The 20,317-nt window shown below is 58.4% G+C and overlaps 10 protein-coding genes across 10 annotated transcripts; 4 read left to right on the top strand and 6 right to left on the bottom strand.

Moving 5' to 3' along the window:
* Window positions 1-566: 566 nt before the first annotated feature.
* On the top strand, window positions 567-2,396 carry PHYSODRAFT_471041 (hypothetical protein; the record flags this gene model as incomplete). Its single annotated transcript, XM_009518495.1, has 2 exons — window positions 567-1,711; window positions 1,784-2,396. 2 exons carry the CDS (start codon window positions 567-569, stop codon window positions 2,394-2,396), a joined length of 1,758 nt encoding a protein of 585 aa, XP_009516790.1.
* A 305-nt stretch (window positions 2,397-2,701) lies between these two features.
* Window positions 2,702-4,351, bottom strand: PHYSODRAFT_294643 (hypothetical protein; the record flags this gene model as incomplete). The annotated part of the gene is made up of 1 exon (XM_009518494.1): window positions 2,702-4,351. The coding sequence occupies one exon, from the start codon at window positions 4,349-4,351 to the stop codon at window positions 2,702-2,704; it is 1,650 nt and encodes a 549-aa protein (XP_009516789.1).
* A 336-nt stretch (window positions 4,352-4,687) lies between these two features.
* Window positions 4,688-5,383, top strand: PHYSODRAFT_294642 (hypothetical protein; the record flags this gene model as incomplete). Its single annotated transcript, XM_009518493.1, has 1 exon — window positions 4,688-5,383. The coding sequence occupies one exon, from the start codon at window positions 4,688-4,690 to the stop codon at window positions 5,381-5,383; it is 696 nt and encodes a 231-aa protein (XP_009516788.1).
* A 310-nt stretch (window positions 5,384-5,693) lies between these two features.
* Window positions 5,694-8,260, bottom strand: PHYSODRAFT_309848 (hypothetical protein; the record flags this gene model as incomplete). The annotated part of the gene is made up of 5 exons (XM_009518492.1): window positions 5,694-6,345; window positions 6,598-6,843; window positions 6,929-7,633; window positions 7,707-7,936; window positions 8,006-8,260. 5 exons carry the CDS (start codon window positions 8,258-8,260, stop codon window positions 5,694-5,696), a joined length of 2,088 nt encoding a protein of 695 aa, XP_009516787.1.
* Window positions 8,261-10,797: 2,537 nt separating this feature from the next.
* Window positions 10,798-12,429, bottom strand: PHYSODRAFT_552811 (hypothetical protein; the record flags this gene model as incomplete). The annotated part of the gene is made up of 5 exons (XM_009518491.1): window positions 10,798-10,955; window positions 11,038-11,404; window positions 11,496-11,600; window positions 11,687-11,906; window positions 11,993-12,429. The coding sequence occupies 5 exons, from the start codon at window positions 12,427-12,429 to the stop codon at window positions 10,798-10,800; spliced, it is 1,287 nt and encodes a 428-aa protein (XP_009516786.1).
* A 475-nt stretch (window positions 12,430-12,904) lies between these two features.
* Window positions 12,905-13,450, bottom strand: PHYSODRAFT_471510 (hypothetical protein; the record flags this gene model as incomplete). The annotated part of the gene is made up of 2 exons (XM_009518490.1): window positions 12,905-13,035; window positions 13,126-13,450. 2 exons carry the CDS (start codon window positions 13,448-13,450, stop codon window positions 12,905-12,907), a joined length of 456 nt encoding a protein of 151 aa, XP_009516785.1.
* A 204-nt stretch (window positions 13,451-13,654) lies between these two features.
* PHYSODRAFT_323028 (hypothetical protein) lies at window positions 13,655-14,170 on the top strand (the record flags this gene model as incomplete). Its single annotated transcript, XM_009518489.1, has 2 exons — window positions 13,655-13,820; window positions 13,893-14,170. 2 exons carry the CDS (start codon window positions 13,655-13,657, stop codon window positions 14,168-14,170), a joined length of 444 nt encoding a protein of 147 aa, XP_009516784.1.
* A 646-nt stretch (window positions 14,171-14,816) lies between these two features.
* PHYSODRAFT_469749 (chromatin assembly factor 1 subunit B-like protein) lies at window positions 14,817-16,390 on the bottom strand (the record flags this gene model as incomplete). The annotated part of the gene is made up of 4 exons (XM_009518488.1): window positions 14,817-15,029; window positions 15,116-15,480; window positions 15,571-16,156; window positions 16,199-16,390. The coding sequence occupies 4 exons, from the start codon at window positions 16,388-16,390 to the stop codon at window positions 14,817-14,819; spliced, it is 1,356 nt and encodes a 451-aa protein (XP_009516783.1).
* A 1,198-nt stretch (window positions 16,391-17,588) lies between these two features.
* Window positions 17,589-19,118, top strand: PHYSODRAFT_349352 (hypothetical protein; the record flags this gene model as incomplete). The annotated part of the gene is made up of 4 exons (XM_009518487.1): window positions 17,589-18,033; window positions 18,123-18,330; window positions 18,424-18,702; window positions 18,789-19,118. The coding sequence occupies exons 1-4, from the start codon at window positions 17,633-17,635 to the stop codon at window positions 19,116-19,118; spliced, it is 1,218 nt and encodes a 405-aa protein (XP_009516782.1). The 5' UTR covers window positions 17,589-17,632.
* A 137-nt stretch (window positions 19,119-19,255) lies between these two features.
* Window positions 19,256-20,146, bottom strand: PHYSODRAFT_251969 (hypothetical protein; the record flags this gene model as incomplete). Its single annotated transcript, XM_009518486.1, has 1 exon — window positions 19,256-20,146. One exon carries the CDS (start codon window positions 20,144-20,146, stop codon window positions 19,256-19,258), a length of 891 nt encoding a protein of 296 aa, XP_009516781.1.
* Window positions 20,147-20,317: the final 171 nt, after the last annotated feature.

The following is a 20,317-nucleotide window of genomic DNA, read 5'->3' as shown; positions in this document are numbered from 1 at the left end:
TGCGGTCTAGCCCAGCCGCAAAGCCCGGAAGAGACCACAACTTCAAAGCTTACATTGACGTGGTTGAAGTTGTGGCTGATTGCTTAAGACGTTTTGTTTAACAAAAGAGTTACCACCATCGCCTGTTGGACCTGTTGGACTGAAATGATCCAACCTGTTGGACGGAAATGATCCATGTCAGGCGAAGGCGGGCCGCAAAATTACACGCTCGAAAACAATTGGATTCTTGTATCCCCTAGGTACCCCGTAGGTACCCCGTAATGGAGGTAAAGTTCTGGATACAAGTTCGTACAGCAGTGAGGACGCAACTCGTACCGTGCTTCAACCGACAGCCGCTGCTGATGTACACGTCTCCGTTTGCATCATGACGATCCCCACTCATGTAAAGAAATAACCTGTCCACAAGTGGGTCCACTAGAGACCGCACATGTAGCAGTTCCCTTCCCAACTTCAACAAAACCACGGACGTGTCAACGTATGCCCCGGAGCCGAGCGCGCGAAGCGATCGCAGTGGGGAGCTTCTCATTTTCCATTCTGCTGCTTCCGTCTCCGAGCTCGCATTCAAGATGCTTCAGCGCTCGCTCCAAGCAAAGGCCCTCGCCTTTCGTGGTCGCCACGGAGTGCAGAGCGCTCTCAGCTCCTCGGCGGCACCGGGGGAGTACGACTACGTCATTGTGGGCGGAGGCTCTGCCGGCTGCGTGCTCGCCAACCGCCTGAGCGCCGACCCGAACAACAAGGTGCTGCTGGTGGAGTCCGGTCCTAGCGACGTCGGCAAATGGGACTCGGCGCGAATCCACATGCCCGCGGCGCTGGCTTACAACCTGGCGGACGACCGCTACAACTGGAACTACTACACGGAGCCCCAGAAGAACATGGATGGCCGACGTATCCCGTGGCCCCGCGGACGCGTGCTCGGCGGCTCGTCCTCCATCAACGCCATGGTCTACAACCGCGGCCACACCTTCGACTACGACGACTGGGAGAAGGCCGGCGCCAAGGGCTGGAGCTACGCGGACTGCCTGCCGTACTTCAAGAAGTCGACGACCCACGACCTGGGCGAAGACGAATACCGCGGCGGCAGCGGCCCGATGCGCATCACGCGGAAGACGCAGGACAAGGCCCAGCCGCTCTTCCAGGCGTTCATTGACGCAGGCGTGCAGGCGGGGTACCCGGAGGCTGTGGACATGAACGGATACCAGCAGGAAGGTCTGGGCTGGATGGACATGACCATCCACAAGGGCAAGCGCTGGAGTACTGCCGCTGGCTACCTGCGCCCCGTGATGGATCGCAAGAACCTGACGGTGATCACCGACACGCTCGTGAATAAGGTCGTCTTCGAGGGCAAGAAGGCGGTGGGTATTGAAGTTGAAGACAAATCCAAGGCGATCTCCCAGATCCGAACGGCGAAGGAGGTCATTCTCTCCAGCGGCGCCATCAACACCCCGCAGCTCCTCATGCTCTCGGGTGTTGGCGATGCCGAGCACCTGAAAGAGGTGGGGATCCCTCTCGTTCACCACCTGCCAGCCATCGGCAAGAACATGGAGGACCACCTGGGCACGTACCTGCACTTCGCGTGCAAGAAGCCGATCACGCTCTACAACGCCACTTGGAACTTCCCACACAAGATGGTGGCCATTGCTCTCGAGTGGTTGATGTCGCAGACCGGCCCCGGGTCGTCCTCGCAGATCGAGGCTGGCGGCTTCATTCGGACGTAAGTTATTTATGCGTGTTATGCGTTGATCTCCACTCACCAACATGTTTGCTGCTGTGTTGTGTTGTGTAGGGCCCCTGGAAAGCGCCACCCGGACCTGCAGTATCACTTCATCCCGGGCTCCATCGACGAGGGCCTTCACGTTCGCGCTGGCCACGTCATGACCGCCCACTGCTCAACCATGCGCGCGACCAGCCGAGGCTACCTCAAGCTGCGCAGCAAGAACCCGCGCGAGCACCCCATCATCGAGCCCAACTACCTTGACACCCAGGAGGACATTGTCGACCTCCGCAACGGCGTGAAGCTCACGCGTGAGATCGTCCAGCAGAAGGCCTTCGATGAGTTCCGCGGCGAGGCTTTGTCGCCCACGGACGACTCCCAAAGCGACGAGGCCATCGACGCCTGGGTGCGTCAGAACGCTGGTACGGTCTACCACCCGTCGTGCACGGCTCGCATGGGCGTGGACGAAAACTCGGCTGTCGACGCCGAGACCCGCGTGCACGGCATGGAGGGCCTGCGCATCGTGGACGCTTCGATCATGCCCAACATCGTGAGCGGCAACCTCAACGGACCGGTCATAATGATGGCCGAGAAGGCTGCCGATATCATCCTGTGCAACCCGGCGCTGCCCAAGTCCAACGCACCCGTGTACCAGGCGAAGAACTGGGAGACCAGCCAGCGCTAAATGAGCGAGCGTCGAACTACGCAGCGCCGCCGTCTCTCGTGGTTGTCGTGAGCATGATCGTGTAGACTCGTTTAATGCCTCAATCAATGTTCGTGCTGTACACTTCTACATAGTTATCGGTCTGCACATTTAGCTTCCGAATCGATAGCCGACACAGGAGCCACCATCACCATGGTGCTGACCTCGCAAGAGGAATGACGGGGGATTATTTCTTGCTGCTCTACGACTAATTCATCGTTGAAAAGTTACTGTGTGTACCATGAACAAGTGTTCTGGAGCGATGCCATGCACCGCTTGCAATTTATTTACTCGGCTTTGGGGGCTTTCTTGCGCTGTCGGACCTTCTGCTCCTTGCCATCGCTGTCGACAGCCTTGGCGTCTTCCTCTTCCTGCGCATCGTCCTCGGCGCCGCTGTCCGCCTTCTTCGTCGCTTCCGGCTTCGGGGATCCCGACGCGCAGCACAGGAAGAAGAATCCGAGCGTCAGCAGCACGGACACACCCGCAACCGATCCGATTGCAATCACAGGGTTCTCATTGGCGTACGTGGCAAAGTCCGTCGCCAGCGTCTCGAGCGTCTTCATGAAACCGCCCTCCTCGCCGTCCTTGCCACCCTTCTTAGCCTTCTTGGCCTTCTCGTTCGCCTCGACCTCCGCCGCGTGCTTGGGCGCCCACGTCAGCTCCGCGAACTCCTGCGCCATCTTCAGGTCGTTGCCGAGCCAGAAGTTGTCGAACGTGATACCCCCCGTCATGGTCCACACCTCCACGGCGAGCGCACCGATGGGGTCCATACGCGCGGGGTGCTCATCCTCGAAGTAGTTCGGGTTCGGGATCTTGCGCGGCTTCCACTCGCCCTTGTAGGCTGGGTTGGGGATGTACGGCGCGTAGAACTTGCCCTTGTAGGCCGGGTTGGCCTTCGTAGGCCGCTTCCACTCGCCACAGCCAGACACCTCCGCGCACTTCGGGTTGGGGATCTGCGGCACGATAAAGTCCCCGTCGTCCTCGTCGTCCCAGTCCTCCGGCTTGACCACATCCGGGTCGTCAATCACCGCCGGCTCGTTGTCCAGCCAGTCGGCAGGCTTGACGGCGCTCTCGTCCGGAATGCGCGCGGGGGCGTCCTCGTCCCAGTCGTCGGGCTTGACGGCGTTCGGGTCGCGAATCTTCTTCTCGTCTACCCAGTCGTCGGGCTTCGAGTCCTCGGGGTCGTCGATCTCCTTCTCCGGGATGACGGACGGCAGGAAGTTCTTGAGCAAGCTGCCGCTCTTGACCGACTTTTGGTCCACAAACACCTCGAATGTGTTGTCGTCGCGGATGACCGCCGTGTACAGGTGCGTGTCCTTGTCGCTCTTGATGCCGGGCGCCTCCATCATGTGCTTCTCCTCGTACTCTCCCGAGACGGGGTTCTTGTGCTGGAAGATGAGGTGCACCTTGTCGCTCTTGCCGCACTTGTCGGGGCCGAACATGAGCACGAAGGGCGTCGAGTCGCTGAAGGCCGAGTAGTCCTGCTTGTCCTGCTTGTCCTGGTCCTGGCGCAGCAACTTCACGTAGGCGCCGCCGCAGTCCAGGCCCTTCTGCAGCTTCACCTCGTACTGCACCACCATCTCCTTCCTGCCGGCGCTGCCGTCCACGCGCAGCGGCTCGTCCAGATTCACGGCCAGGCCGTAGTGGCGCGCGGGCTTGTCCAGCACGAGGCCGCGGTCGGGCGTCAGGTGCGCGGCCTCCAGCGTCACCTCCTCGAGCACCACGTCCTGGTTCGAGTACTTCTCGTGCGAGCTCCGGAACCAGCGCGAGCCGTCGAACAGCTGCTCGGCCTCGAACGTCTCGGCGAACAGCGCGTGCTTCGTCAGCTCCTGCGCCTGCTGCTGGCGCTCGGCCGCCTCCGGCTGCTGCTCCTCGGCCAGCGCCGCCATGGGCAGCAGCAGCGCCGACAGCAGCGCCACGACAGTCTTGACCTTCATCTCCTGGTGCTCTCTTTGGCTCTGGGCGGCGAGATCGCGAATGAAGTTGAAGGCGGCGGTCAACCGCCGGTAGTTCTAGAACATGATGTGCGGGAATGCTTGCGCTGCTTCTGTACGACTGAGTGACTATATCGGCGTAAATCATTCAGGTACACTGTGTATCGCACTGCCTATCTCCTTAGTTTCAACGAATTGACGTTGCGTATCGTAAGATACGGCGCGCGATTGGCCGAAACCCGGTCCCGAGCAGAGGGGGAGCTTTGAGCTCAAAGATCGCTCCGAAGAAGCAAGGCAAGAGCTGAAGTACCGAGCAGCAAGCAGGCAACTGGCAGCAGCATGGACAGCCGACAGCGCACGCAGTCGCCCATCGTGACGGGATCGTCGGTGATCGCGCTCAAGTACAAGGGCGGCGTGCTCATGGCGGCCGACACGCTGGGCTCGTACGGCTCGCTGGCGCGCTTCACGGACCAGCGCCGCCTCACGGCCGTGCACAACACGACGCTGCTGGGCGCGGGCGGCGACTTCAGCGACTTCCAGTTCATCAAGGACAAGATGGACGAGCTGGAGGTCTACGACTTCAACCAGGACGATGGCTGCGATATGACGGCGCCCGAGATCTACCACTACCTGCAGCGCCTGCTCTACCACCGCCGCAACAAGTTCGACCCGCTCTGGAACACGGTCGTGGTGGGCGGCCTCAACCCGGAGACGGGCAAGCCCTTCCTGGGCCAGGTCACCATGATCGGCCTCGCCTTCGAGGGCGACTTCATCGCCACGGGCTTCGGCCACCACCTGGGCATGCCGCTGCTGCGCAAGCACTGGCGGCCCGACATGGAGGAGGCCGAGGCGCGCAAGCTGCTGGAGGACTGCATGCGCGTGTGCTTCTACCGCGACTGCCGCACGATCAACCGCGTGCAGTTCGCCAAGGTGGCGGCCGACGGCGTCTCCATCCCGGAGCCCGTCAAGATGGACACCAAGTGGGACTACTCGATGTTTGTCAAGCCCAAGTCGGACTTCGGCGCCTCGTGGTAAGCACATAGCGACCGAAAGGTAATCAACAGCAGCAGGCTGGCGAGGAGCAGAGCGCGATAAGGCTGAGGAGGAGCAGCAGCAACGACATCAGCAGGGGCGAGCGCTTTCGCAGATTTACCGTTGTTGAAGTGCTAGAACTCGCCTCGACGCGCTGATAGGATCGTTACGACGCGCATCGACACGATCCACCGCAGCATTAAACTGTCAGCCAGCAGACTCATTAAGACATTAAAAACAAGGAGAAAAATGGAGAAAATTGCAATGACGTTCTCTTCAGGTTGCGGAGGAATCGCTTCAGAGTACCACCGTCTCAAAAGCCAAAATAATCTCTGCGCCGGCGCTTCGAGCGTTGTCTTCTTCGTGAGCTGCGGTCACTGCTCGACGACGACGAAGAGCCGTCGCTGTCGCTACCGGACGAGTCCGAGTCGGAGGACGAGGAGGAGCTGTCGCTTGACGATCCAGACGAGTCCAAGTCCGAGCTGTCCGAGTCGGAAGATGACGAGTCGGACGAGGATGAATCGCTGCTACTGCTACTGACACTGCGGCGGCGCTTGCGTCGCGAGCGAGAGCGCGAGTGCGACCGCGAGCTCGCCTTCTTCTTCTTGGCTTTGTCCTTGTCCTTGCGCTTGAGCTTCTTGCTCTTCTCCGCCGCTGCCCTCTCCTGGTCCTGCAGCTCCGGCGGCTTGTCCTTGTTGAAGGGCTGGCGCAGCTTCGGGTTCTTGAGCTGCTGAGAGCGCGACGGCCGCTGCACGTACACGGCCTCGTTCTTGCACTCGTAGGTCCAGTGGCCCGGCCGCAGACACTTCTGGCACATGGCGGCGGCGCTGGAGGCCGACGACGCGCCCACGCCTCGGCGGTGCACGCGCACCTTCTCCGTGCTGGTCGCGTACATGTTGCGGCGCGCCTCCTTGCGCTGCGCCCACTTGCCCAGAGGCGCGTCGCCGCCGGCGTCCCCCATGGCTCTCACTCGCGCTGTAAATGCCCAGTGAGCGTCGACTGGAAGTGGGTATGGTGTATTATCGACCAATCGAAGGCTCTAAATTTCCCTGCTCTTGACCGATTGGCTGTTAATGGGGCGCACCTTGCTCTTCAACATGAAGTTGAAGTGGAGCTCCTCGTTGCGCAGGCGCCGGTGGCGCTCGAGGGCCGAGGCGATGAGCGGCGGCGTCGTGGGCGGCGTCGTGGGCTGCACGTCTGCGGCCGCGGCCACGAACTGCGCCGTGCTCTGCTCCATCTCGGGCGCCGCCTCCGCCGCCTCCTTGACGCGCTCGGCCATGTCTCTCCAGCGCACCTGGGCGAGCGCCAGCGAGTAGCTGCCCACCTTGAACAGCTCCATGCTCAGCACGCCCACCCAGAGCGCGGGGAAGCCGTAACCCAAGGTGATGCCGCCGACGTAGGCAACCGGCAGGTTGATGAGCCACGTGGCGATCGCGCTGGTCCAGAACACAGTCTGCACTTGGCTGTAAGTCAGATGGGGGGGCACACGGAGGTCAGAGAAAGAGAGAGGCAAGCTATTCACACAGTAAGGGGACTCAAGACACACACCTCATCCCAGTGAGAGCCCCCGCCCCGAGAATCTCGACGGCCTCGAAGACGCACGCGACGACGAACACGGGCAGCACGAGTCTGCACATGGTGAGCAGCTCCGTGTCCGTCGTGTAGAGAGTGATGATGTGCTGGTCCATGACGCTCGTGGCAGTGGCGATGAGTACCACCACGACCATCGTGCAGATGAAACCCAGACCGGTAATGCGGCGAGCCAGGTCCGGTTTGCCCGCGCCCAGGTAGTTGGCAACGCGGACCTGCGTGGCGCAGCCGTAGCCCCAGAAGAGCGCCCACAGCAAGGACCACAGACCCGAAATGACGGCGTTGGCAGCAATGACGCGAGCGCCCAGTCGAGCAGCCACGAGAGCCACCAGCGCGTTCGCCAGATTGGACACGAAACTGTTGCTGGAAATGGGGCCTGCCACCCGGAGAAAAGATCGGAGCCGGCTGAGCGTGAGAGCGTGGATGTTCCAGCCGTACCAGGCACGGTGGTGGTGCTTTCTGTACAGGATGGCGTAGCTGAAGAGCGCGAAGGGCTGGAACCAGGAGGCCACAACTGTCGCGATCGGAGACCCGATGAAGCCCAAGCCGTCCCACGGACCGATGCCATAGATGAGGACGTAGTTGCTACCAGCAGCCACGAAGATTGAAACCATTCCCACAATAGTGGTGGGAAGCAAGATCCCAATGGCCTGCAAATATTGTCTGGAGAAATACGCAACAAGAACGAATGAGTCAAGACAGCTACGCGGGTATCTCGCTTACTGCCAATACGAACCTGAGGCAGCAGTAGAGAAGCGATGGGAGAATAGACCCCGAGAGGACACGTGAAAATGTGGTGGCGAGAGCGACAACCTCCTGGTCATCCGTCGAGTACTCGAGGACATAACCTACACACCAGTACCAGATCGTGACAGGAACCGAAAGCAACGTCGTGATCATGAGTCCAAACTGCAGCCAGATGCCTGTCAGCTCCCGGTTGCCTGCACCCCACGACTGCCCGCACAACTGTTGGTGCAAGCATGGCACGTTAGATTAGCTGGAACACACCCAGTTTGATTACAGAGCCGAACGAACCGTATTAAGGGCGGAGGCGGAAGCCCACACAGCATAGAGAACTGGACTGGTCCACAATTGAGCGAGCGAGGCTGCCGCTAGCTCTTTCACGCCAAGGTGGCCCAGGAATATTGAGTCGATGGCCAGAAGAACTGCGCGCGCCAACGTTGCCATGCTCACTTGGGCTGCCATCGAAGAAAGGTCGACGAAGTCATGCCATGCCGGAGGCTGCTTGGACCGGTAGCAAGGTTTCTCGAGGAGTGGACTGGTCTCCATGCCCCCACGCTGCAAGAAGTAAAGTGACGAGAAGCGAAATGCGCGTGGTTGGCTCTGGCCGTGGCTAAATGTACTCGGCGGTGCCTCCGCAATTGACGTTTCTTGAAACGACTAAGCTGTTGATAGCTCTGAAACACCCGTTGTGACCACGACAAAGCAGCCCCCAGAGAAGCCCACGAGCTATGGGCGCTGCTTTGGCCTCGCATGATTTGTCTGACCCGCAGCAGCAGCAGTTGCTATGTGAGTACATCGACCACTCAAGAAAGACGGCAGACGAGTGCGCGCATATCTTCCGGGGGTCTCTAGGTATGTACGACGATGAGCAGAGCGACCCCCCTTCGTCGAGCTTGGGGATTCGGAAACCAGCGTATCCACGCCATATCCAGTTGCCGCAGTTTGAAGAAGTCTTTGGCATGCTAGTATCGGACCCAGAGCCCCACTTTTGCTTCTTCCATCACGGAAAAATTGCTGCTGCTGACTCCAAGCCGAAAGCTGAGGCTACCGTCTGCGCACACCGCGTCTTCTGCGCCGTGGCCTTGCTCATGAGAGCGGATCTTCACTCGAAAGTTGATTTCGTGTTGCGGCTGTACGCAGACATTGCGGGCGTCTTGACTCCAGAGGCTAAGAGTTCGCTGTTGAAAGATTTTGTTACGAGTGTTGAAGAGATTTTGCAACTCACGGATTCCATTCCAGGCAGTTTGCTCGCAAGCGTCGAGGTACTCGCTTAACTTATGCTGATGTCAGCAAGCCAACAAATAGTTTGGTTACCAAACTTTGGTATGCCTTGAAGATTGATCCGTTCCCTGGTGTGAGCAGAGAGCATTCTGGAGCGACGAGCCGGGCAAGCTGATGACCGTGCTTGAACTGTACGATATCTGCCTCACAAATCCACAGATAAGCGGGATGCTGCACGGTATTCACGCAGTTATTGAAGGTAAAGTTGTTGGGCAAGTGGGTTGGAGTTACTTTGCTAACAAACGATTCCTCGCGCTATCCGGCAGAGTTTTCTGCGTCACAGCGCCAAGAAAAGTTACGGCAGCGTGAGAACAGCGCTCTACCTCAACACAGTTCCATGCGCCACAGAGACAACAACTCGGCTCGGATAAAGTCAATGGCGCGCTCCACGTCTTCGGCTACCCTTCCTCGATCTTCAGTGCTGTGGGATTTCAAGGTAAATTGGCATTGAAGCGCTACTGTAGCAATATCATGTGGCGTTTAACTTATTATTTTACAGGCAGGAGACTATGGCAGCTTTTGGTTGCAACCCGAACTGCTGCAGATAGCGTCGAATGAGATGTGTGCGCACGCGCTCGAAAAAATGGTTTCAGCCGATACCCAGAGCGCCCTGGTAATCGAATCTACCCAAACTCCCCATTCCGAGACGCATCAGTCAATTGGGCTCATCTCTGCTGACAAGCTGCTTCTGTAAGCCCGAGCTACAGTCGATCGATGAGCCTAAGAAATATTTGGTATTAACCGTCCTCTGGTTTTGCCTCATGCAGATATTTTCTTCACTTTCTCGTGCCCGGGATCGAGTCACTGACGGCCAAACCTTACGAACACACTCGAGCACGAGCAGAAGAGGCCATGAGGCAATTCGGCGCAGCACCACTGCGTGATGTTGTGCGCTTTTACTTTACAGAGCGAGCCCCATTAATCGGCACCATTCGGGACGATGAAGCGTTCTTCAGTGTGTTGTTGCGCTTTGCGTGCGGAGAAAGCTCCGTGGCGGTCGCTCAGAACTACAGCTCGTCTCCTGAAACAGTTCTGGGGTGTCTGTCAGTTTTCGATTTGTTAGCGTGGCTCGAAGAGGACCTGACGCTTCTGAGTAATGTTATCCGTCTTGTGTCTTACGCTGCTGTCCAAGCCGCCCAACTAATTCTAAGTCTTGTCCGAATGCAGAAGGAAAAGAGCAATGTGCTGTTGCGGCCTTCCCTCAATTTTTCTACGCGCCAGCAAGAATTAGCTCGAGCTCCGCTTCTGCATCAGTGTGTGAGGGTTTGGTGGAGATGGCATCACGGCAACTTTCGGGGATATTGGTGGAGACGAACCAGGAGATGAGAGTGCTCAGGTATGTGCGTTAGCACGACTCCATTGGCAGGACTTGACACCATACTCTTACTATCTGTATCCACCCTTCCACCCACAGCGCCAAAGCGTTCCGTGATCTGTTCGCCGCATCCTTCTCTGCTCTAAGCGAAAAGGATAGCGACCCAGGCCCTTTGCTTCGTTCAGTGAGGGAAAATGCATCCGTGCTTCCTCCTGCTTGCATTGTCTCCCCTTACACGTCTATCGCGAAAGTGATCCGAGAAATGGTCGGCAAGCGAACAAGGCGTGTTGTAGTTCAGCGGCAAGATGGCTTGGTGGTGGGAGCTGTGCGAGCTTCGGACATTTTCCTAATGCTGCTACGAGCGCAGCACACCTCCCTACGGTAAACTAAGAGCCAGCCAGACAAAGTCGAATACTCGTTCACAGATAACACAGCAAAAATATACGTTCCAGGTTCCAAACGCTTCTGAGGTCAGCGAATCGTTGCTCTATTGCACCTGGACGATAAAGTTGTTCCTTCGGCCGATACGGAGCACCAGCAGCTTGCCGTCGAGAAGATTGGCTGCCTCAACGCGCAGAGCTTCCGATTCAACGCGCTCGTTGTTCAGGTAAACGCCGCCACCCTTAATCAGACGGCGGCACTCAGCTGCAAGCACGCACACGACAATGATTAAGACCGGTCCCATTCCCCAGCTCCTACATGGTACAAAACTCAGTAGACAACTCACCTTTTGACTTGGCTGCGCCTATTCGAACCGCAAGATCCACCAGAGATTGGTCGACAACATCCGCGCGCGAAAGGGCTGACATCGGCGCGTCTCCAGCCATGCGCAGCATCTCTTCCGCCGTGAGCGGGCCGCTCTTCTTTCCGAACAGGAGCTCGGTCGCATCCAGCGCAGCCTTCAAGCCCTCTTGCCCGTGCATCATCGCAGTGATGTCTTCCGCGAGCACCTTCTGGGCGGCGCGCTTTTCAGGCGCCTTCTCGTGCTCCGCCACGATGTCACGAATCTCCTCCACCTCGCGGAACGTGAAACTCTTCAGGAGCTGCTCAACATCGCGGTCATCCGAGCGAAGAAAGAACTGGTAGAAGTCGAACTGGAATACGCAAATGCAACAAGGTGGTAAGCACCATCTTGGTCCCTACAGCAGCACTTCAAACGAAACTGAGCGCAATAGGCCTACGTACCACGGACGTCTTCTCAGAGTCCAGCCAAATCGCGTTGCCTGCGGACTTGCCGTACTTCTCTCCAGTGGCCGTCGTCAAGAGGGCCAACGTCGCTCCGAACACCTCCTGTCGTAGCGCATCACCGGCAAACACGCATAATACAGTAAGTATTGAAATCTCAATCGGAAGCAGTGATGATGAATGACTCCCACCTCGCCCGCGCTCTTACGAACGAGCTCGATGCCCGAGGCGATGTTGCCCCACTGGTCGCTGCCTCCGATCTGCACGACGCAGCCGTGGTTCTTGTACAGGTGCAGGAAGTCGTACGCCTGGAAGAGCTGGTACGAGAACTCGAGGAAGCTGATGCCCTGGTCCGTCTCCAGCCGCTTCTTGACGCTGTCGCGCTGCAGCATCGCGTTCACGCGGAAGTGGCTGCATCCACCCCACACCGCTCCGTGAGCCCCCAACCACCACAAGACATAGAGACAGACTCAAACTACTGCAGCCACTACACGCACCGGCCGATGTCCCGCATCCACGTGACCGCCGACATGTTGGTGTGCCACTCGGCGTTGTTCATGATGACGGCGCCCGTCCTCGGGTCGTCGAAGTCCAGCACGGGCGAGAGGCCCTTGGCGATCTGCTGCGCGTTGTGCGCCACCGTCTCGTCCGACAGCAGCACGCGCTCCTCCGACTTGCCGCTCGGGTCGCCGATCATGCCCGTGGCGCCGCCCACCAGCAGGATGGGGCGCAGGCCCGCGCGCTGGAAGTGGCGCAGCGCGATGCCCTGCAGCAGGTTGCCCAGGTGCAACGAGTCCGCCGTCGGGTCGAAGCCGCAGTACACGGCGGGCGCGCGCGAGCCCTGCAGCAGCGCGTCCATGGACTTGCCGGCGCTCTCGTGCGTCAGCGCGGCCAGCATGCCGCGCCCGCGCAGTGCCGCCACAGCTCGGCTCATGCTCGTCAGAATGGGATCGGCGTTGTGCGGTGATGGAGGCGCGGTGCATGGGATGTTGCGCCAAGGTTGCGCCAAGCGGTTAACTCAAATGTACTGACGACGTTGAAGTGAGCAAACCTGCGCGGAGGTTAATTGAACGGAAACGCAACAGACCGAGCGTGCAGTAGCCGCCAATGAAACCAGCAAGAGCTGTTAAGTGTAATAGCTCGTTACCTGTATGAACTTGGCATGCTAATGCACCTCGCCTCGTACCGGCACGTCTACAGAATACGCCGCACCTCGAGCGTACGCCGCAGGAAGGAGATCTGCGCCACAGAGACGACCCCCAACACGACCATTTCGACGAGCGTCCACCACAGGACACGGGCGTGTGTGCTTGTGATCACTGCAACAACAGAGCAAACACAGACAACAGAACGGTACATATTGTTCAGTCCCAACCATGTCAAGCGCGACACCTTTCACAACTCGCTGGTCATTTGCACGTGCAGAACGTACGATCATTGTGGTGGTTCGTGATCGCCTTCATGTACGCTTGGGTATCCTTGACAGTGTCGAGGTTCACGCTGAGCTCGTACACGATGTCCTCCAGCTCCTGCACTTGCTCTGCAGTCAAGCACCGAGAAGCCAACACAAGCCACTTCGTCAGACCCCAACTCGACCCAATGCAACTCAAGGCAGCGCAGGACACTCAACTGATCTTGGTGGCGTCCGCGTTGGACAGCACCTCGTGGCTCGGGTCGTCTGCGTGGAAGGAGAAGCCGATGGTGACGTCCCCCACGGGCGCGCGCTCGTTCTTGAAGCACACGGCGTGCATTCCGCCCTCCCCGATGGGGCTCACGTACCTCCCGGACGGGCCCTTGCGCGCGTACACGACCTGGTCCTTGCCGTCCGTGAGCTCCGTCTCCAGCTCCTCGGCCACGCCACGTAGCACCTCGTAGTTGAGCGAGATGCCGTGCTTGAAGTTCTCCGCCTCCACGGCGAAACACTCGGCGGCGCCCGACGGGATCGTCACCTGCATCGCGTCGGCAGCCAGCGGCGCCGTGCAGCCCGCGAGCGCGAGCGCCAGCAGCCCCAGCAGCGACGTCACCACCGTCATCTTCAGATCGGATCTATTGTGTGTCTGGCGGCCTTAAATGCGGTGCGTCACGGTACTGCGCTCGTCCCACTTCAAATCCGTTGACAATCAGAAGGACAAGGTAAAGCTCCCGCCGACGACGACGAGATGCAGAGCGTGCGCCGCCAGCTCGACCGCCTGTTCGCGGTGCACATGGTCATCGCGGTGGTGACGGGGGCGCTGTGCTTCCTCACGCCGCACTCGCTCATGACGCCCATGCTGGGCGACGCCAGCAACGACACGCACCTGGCGCACGAGTTTGTCAGACTCTACGGTGCGGCGCCGGAATCCTGCTACAAGCGTTGAAGACGCCGAAGCTGACCTTATTTATTTACTGCTGTTGCAGGCGCGCTGACGCTGGCGCAGGGCTGGATGGTGTGGCGCACGCGCCTCGTGAGCGACGCGCTGATCCGCCGCACGTTCTGCCAGGCCTACTGCATCTGCTTCCTGCTGCAGGCGGTGGCGCTGCTGCGCGCGCAGTTGGCGTCGCCCGAAAGCCACTCGATGCTGCACTGGGTCAACATCCTGCTGCTCGGCGGCTTGGGCTGCGCCTACGGCTACTTCCTCGTGTTCAAGACCATCAAGGCGTTCGAGCTGCCAGGCATGGAGAAGGGGTTGCTGTGAGCTGACTGTGAGTACCGGTAAATCCCCCAAGCACAGTAAGAGATTTGATTGCTGGAAACTCCTTACTTGTATTCGTAAAACTTGTGATGACAATTGACCCCCGCGGTGTCAACGGAGCTGCTCAGATGTTGAGAGGATCGTCAAATGTACCCGCATGCTCGTCGGTATCATTTGGCTGCGTTTGGGTCGTAGCAGGTGCAGGCTCGGCGGTAGTCGGGGGACTACTCAGGTCGATAACGTCCGCGTTGGAGGCAGGAGCACTGGCTGCAGGGGTGCTGGATATGGGGGCACTGGCTGCAGGAGCGCTGCTCGTCGACTCTGTGGCGTGCGGTCCAGCAGTCGGCACAGGAGGCGTCACGGACTGCACTAGCGTCGGCGACATCTTGCGCTTTTTCCTCACTTGCAGGAGATTAATGGGGCTCGCAGCAGTGCTTCCATCCACGTTCTGGAAGGCACGCGCAATGGGGGCAGCTGGCGGGTTTTTCTTTCTGGCGGTGAGGACTTTGGGCATAGCTTGCTCCGTTGATGCGGCCTGGGTCTGGGTCTGACTTCTAGCTTTCTTGCGCGATTTCTTGGGAGTCGAGAACATCCGACGCATTTTGCCCTCGTTCAGCGAGGCATGGTCTACACAAACCAGGGCAACCTGTTAGTACGTCGTGCTGAATGAATACATGACGATAGCAGTAGGGAGCTCACCTGTGCGAGATACGCTTGTGCCGAAGAAACCGTCCTCAAACTGGATGAAGGAGATGTAGCCATCGGTGGACGAAATGCTAAGCGTCTGGCCGTCCGACGTCCAGCTCGCATCGGTTAAATCCGCGTAGTGCAATCCCTTTACTGTGCAGATCGGGTGGGGTTGCTGTGATTCCAAGCACATATATTGAATCATCAAGCCGGTCAGTCATCATCAACAGGGAGTGCAGAGGATGCCAGAAAGATATGTACCTGTGTGTCGTAAATAACGACAGCGTCTAGAGTAATGACAGCAAAGATTGACCGGTACTCCGTCTTGAAAAAGTTGGGCGGTGGGGAGTCGTCTGCCTGGTCATCTTGTCGGCGCAACTCGTACAGCAGCGGACTGCAACGGACGCCAAGCGAGGCCTTTTCCTGTCCCGGCAAGTGCAGCGTGGGCTGGCTCAAATTGCCACGAGAGAACGCGTAGACGGTGTTGACCGCCGACGCCGACTCGCTCGCTCGAAAGGTTCCGGTCGGCGCCAAAAAGTAGCTTCCGTCTGGCGTCCACGCCGGTCGACGCGCGAATGCAGGGCACGTATCATCGAGGAACATTCGGTGCTTCGGAGCCGGCGGGGCTTTCGTAGCGGCAGCAGCAGCAGTAGTGGTAGCAGTTGTAGCCTCCCCATCGCCCTCCTTCTTCTCCTCTGCCTCGTCCTTGGCTTTACTTAAAGCAGAGGCCGCTCCGCCCTGGGAAGTCGACGGGAACTCGCGCGTCTTGAGCGTCTGGATGCACATGAACTTGCGGTTCTGCTTCTTTCCATTGGGACGCGTGGCCGCGCCGAAGCCGCTGAGCGAGTAGACTCGGCACGTGCGGTCGTTGCCCTCCGTGACCAGAAACTCGTTGAGCGGGTCCCACGCCACGCCCTGCACGTACTGCGTGTGGTCCTTGCGGCGCTCGGCCACGTCGCCCTTCTCCACGTCCCAAATGACGCAGCGGTTGTCGACCGACGAGGAGCAGAGGAAGGCCGAGTCCGGGGACCACGACAGGTCCGTGATGTCGCCCTTGTGGCCCAGCGACAGGATGGTGCGCCCCACGTCGCTGAGCGACGAGATGCGGTCCCAGCGCCAGTCGTCGCCCGCCGTCTTGGGCTTGGACCAGAGGATGATGGACGTGTCGTCGCTGGCCGACGCCAGGTACGCGCCGTTGGGCGAGAAGCGCACGCAGTTGACGCTGCGGTCGTGGCCCGAGAGGCTGAAGACGAACTCCAGCTCCACGCCCCCCGCGGCCTTGGCAGCCTCGGCGTCCTTGTCCTTGTCCTTGTCCTTGCTCTCCTGGGTCTTGGGCGGTCCGACGCGCCAGAGCTTGATCTCCTTGTCGGCGCCGCCCGTGACCAGCAGCGGCTGCTCCGTGGTCGTGCTCGCGCCCTCCGCATTAGGGCGCAGGAAGTCCAGCGACAGCACGGCCTCGTTCAGCCCCGTTGGGCCGCAGTGCAGCCGGATCTCGGGCGTCGCCACGCGCACCGCAGTCGCTGTCGCCGTCGCCATTTTCCACTCTCAAAAGTTTTGATCTTCCCGCCAAAACCGAGCGATGTCCCGGCTAAGTGCGAACATTTATGACCGGAATACTACTGTAGTAGTCTTAAAATACGTATCAAATAGCGTAATAATCATAATAATAGGCACAGTAAGACACAGCAAGCCACAGTAGTAGATGTACACTGTACTACACAGCTACAATACTGCTATAGCACTACAACCACGCAAATAAATATTTGACGTTCACGCAACCCTTTTCCAGTGGATGAAGCAGGTACATAAACCCCCCAACCAACCGGTGGTAGACACCTACCGGTACAGAAGACCGTATTATCTCTGGTACGCAGTATATTTAAAGGCGATGGATTGATTTTGTTCATACATAATTTCCTCTTTGTCTCCCACAGTCACTTTGGCTTAAATGCATCACTTTAGTTCGTTTTTCTGAGCTTATATGGTGTATGTTGCTCGTCAACGCTTCTATCCTTGCGTGTACTTCTAAATTTTCCAGAAATTAGGGACTACGTTTGTAAGAGGTCGATCTTGTTGGTGACAAAATTGCAGTATTCCAATGGGGATCTGGACACGTTTCATCGCACTTGAGAGCTGGCCAAATCGAACTGATAGCGTTGACAGCGTATTTGCAGCTTCAAGGCAAATTTAGCGCTTCTACTGACTGTACTATTATGTTAGTACATCGAGAATAATGCAGAAATTTGTTTATAATTAATGGGGTAATATTTATGTTAGTAGTAACTTATTACTTTAATAAATTTTCATGATTGCATTACGATACTAGGATAGTATATACATGGTAGTTTGGGATTCGATATGATATGATATCAATACAAATAGTATCTGTATTATTGATTAAGTGCGATATCGTGTGTCCTACATCAGGCCGTCGTCATCGCGGGCGTGGACAGTCCAACATGGATACATGGCGCGGCACCGGCAGATTCAGGCGCTGTCGGCGCCTTTCAGAGCGCGCGAGGCGCGCTAAGCTACATGCATTCCCTGCTCGCGAACATTGAGGAGGTGGGCGCTGCAATTGTGTGTGGCTATTGTTGGGGCGAAGTTTTCGCCCGACGGTGGTAAGATCGGCGCGCTCACTTGCGTTCAGTATGGAGACAACCCCTAGCCCTGCTCTTTGACAATTGGGCGATTACTTCAAGCCGTTGCGCGCCCCGTTCAGCTGCCTCCGCTTCCAGTCCTGCATCGGCGTCACACCCTCGGAAGGGAGAGCTAGCGATGGAGAGCTGGACGGACTACTTCACGTCGCACTTCTACGCCATGAAGGCGCGGCCCGTGTCGGCCTTCGACCCGTCGGGCTTCATCATCGTCGTCTCCTTCTTCCTGCTGCTCGTGGGCGTCGTGGCCGCCACGGCGCGCGCGCTGGTCTCGAGCCGCGGGCTCGTGCTGCGCTCGCGCGTGGAGAAGAACCTGCAGGACATGTCGGACTACGTGTCGGACCAGCGCAACCGCGTGGAGGAGAATCTGCAGTACATCAAGGGCCGCGCCATCGACCACTCGGGCCGCCAGGGCTTCATCGCCGAGATGCTCAGCTACGCCTACCTCTCGCGGCTCGCCTTCTCGCTCTCCATCTTCGCCATCGCCTCGTACCTCAACACGCTGGCGGCAGTCATCGCAGGGTAAGTGCTTGGGTAGCTATTAGCTGGGTGGCTGTATGGATTGATATTGGCGTTGACGCCCTTGTATGTGTGTGTGTGCATTCTCGCAGCTGGCGCACGCCCAACGTCGTGATCCTCAACCTCGCCAAGGAGAGCACCAGCGTCAAGACGCTGCCGGACCTTGGACACGACCTTTTCAAGTTCGTCATGACCAAGATCTACGGCCACACCACGTACATCGAGTGGTTCGACCTGCCCGACGAGTTCCTCGCTGCTGTGGGCACGCTGACGTCATTCATCCTCATCCTGCACCCGCGGGTACGTTTTTCGTCTACAAGTGCTTAGTCTGTAGTGATGACGCAGGGCTAACCGGTGGTTTGCATTGCCGACTGGCGTTCGTTGCCCGTGCAGCGCCTGCTGATCTTGCGTCGCTTCTGCTTCATCTTCGCTATCATCAACCTCATGCGAGCTTGCTGCGTGGCTGTCACGTCACTGCCCGACGCCAGCCCCATGTGCATCTCCCAGTTCGACAGCGAGCGCGGAGACTACAAGTCGCTCCCCATGTTCCCGAAGGCCTTCTTCCGCGCGTGGAAGGTGTTGATCCGCCCGTCACAGCACATTACCTGCGGTGACATGATCTTCAGCGGCCACGCTGTCTTTTTGATGCTCTGCTGCATGTTCGCCCAAACGGTTCGAAGCCTCAACCTAAGTTATGCGTGATCCAGAGGAAGCCAGACTTTGCTAACATAAAGTCCTTTGTGCGCTGATGTCTGCAGTACTGCTCGCGCTCAGAGCTGAACACTCCGTTCACGCGCCGCTACCCGTACGTTTTGTGGATGATCCGCTACTACAATTACATCCTGTCGGCGTTCGGCCTCTTTGCCATCGTTGGCACGCGGTTGCACTACACGCTTGACGTCCTGATCGCCGTCTACATCACGGCTCAAGTCTGGTTCACGTACCACTGGCTCATGAACCACCCGGAGAACAGCTTTGCGGTGATCAACTGGCTCGAGCATGAAGAAGTGCACCTGGTCGACCATAACGCTTACCGGAAGGCGCGACGATCTGGCAGCCAAAGCGAGCGGATCGACAAGATCGACTAAGTCTGGTAGAGTGACCTTAGACGGCTAGGAAAGCGCTGGAAAAGAAAAAAAAGATAGCGCAGCAATGCAACCACAAACTACAATACAAACCATAGACTCTGTAGAGAACGCACCAGCCAGCATCTCACTGTCAGGCCCTACCGCGTTTTCTTGTTATCAGACTCGTCCTCCGCCTGCGCATTCGCCTCCTCCTTCTGCAGAGCTTGCCGAAGTTTGTGCTGCAGGTGCTCCTCGACGACTCCCCACTCGCTGTTGATAGCGGCAAACACAACCGTGTCGCAGTTGCAGTTTTTGATGATCCTGTGCTTCCTCATGACGCCTTCGAAGGTGAACCCCAACGAGTGCGCAGCTCGGCGTGCGCGTACGTTGTGTCCGTCGCACCGCCACTCCACTCGTCGATATCCGCTATCAAACAGGTACGTCAGCACCAAGAGCACCACCTCCGTCAGCGCCGCTGTCCCTTGAAACGCTGGGGCGAGCCACACGCCCATGAGCTCAATGCGGAGGTTGCGCGGCGAGTGATCCCCGAGCATCAGCATCCCGATCGCCTGCTTGCTCTCCCGATCCGCCACCACAAAGTGCCTGGCGTGTGGTTGCTCAGCGGAGTAGAAGCTCTTGAACTCCGCCAGAGACGCGAAGGGCCCGTGCGGCAGGTAGCGCCAGATCATCTCGTCCGCGTCGAAGCGCAAGTCGCGGAAGATGCCGCCGCGCGGCTGGCCGCAGGAGATGGCAAAGAGATCCGCGACGTCACTCGAGACCTCAAAGTCCCTCACGCACACGCGCCTCCCCTCTAGCGCCCTGTCCTTCCCGAGAGGAGGCGGCCGGGCGCTCAGCCTCTGGGACTTCTCCAGCAGCTCGTCGTACAGCAGCGGCTTCTGCTCGCCCAGCGTCGCCGGCAGCCCCACCGCCTCCTGCGTCATGCGGTCGAACGATCCACCCTGGCGCAGCAGCAGGAACACCGCCACGAGCGATCCCACGAACACCAGGGCGCCCGCCGCGATGCCGATCAGCACCACGGGCGTCAGCATCTTCGCTTGTCAATCAGTAGAATATCTTCGCGGCTAGAATGAAGTACTGAGTTCGTAATTTATTAATAGTATGCATTACTTTTATCAATTATAAAGTATAGAATACAAATGTTATGTTTGAAGTAGATGCTACTTATGTAAATAACGTGCGGCGGCCGACACTGTGATCGA

Source organism: Phytophthora sojae (assembly GCF_000149755.1).
Source record: "Phytophthora sojae unplaced genomic scaffold PHYSOscaffold_1, whole genome shotgun sequence".
Classification (NCBI taxonomy): domain Eukaryota; phylum Oomycota; class Peronosporomycetes; order Peronosporales; family Peronosporaceae; genus Phytophthora; species Phytophthora sojae.
This window is presented reverse-complemented; position numbering and strand designations above follow the sequence as displayed.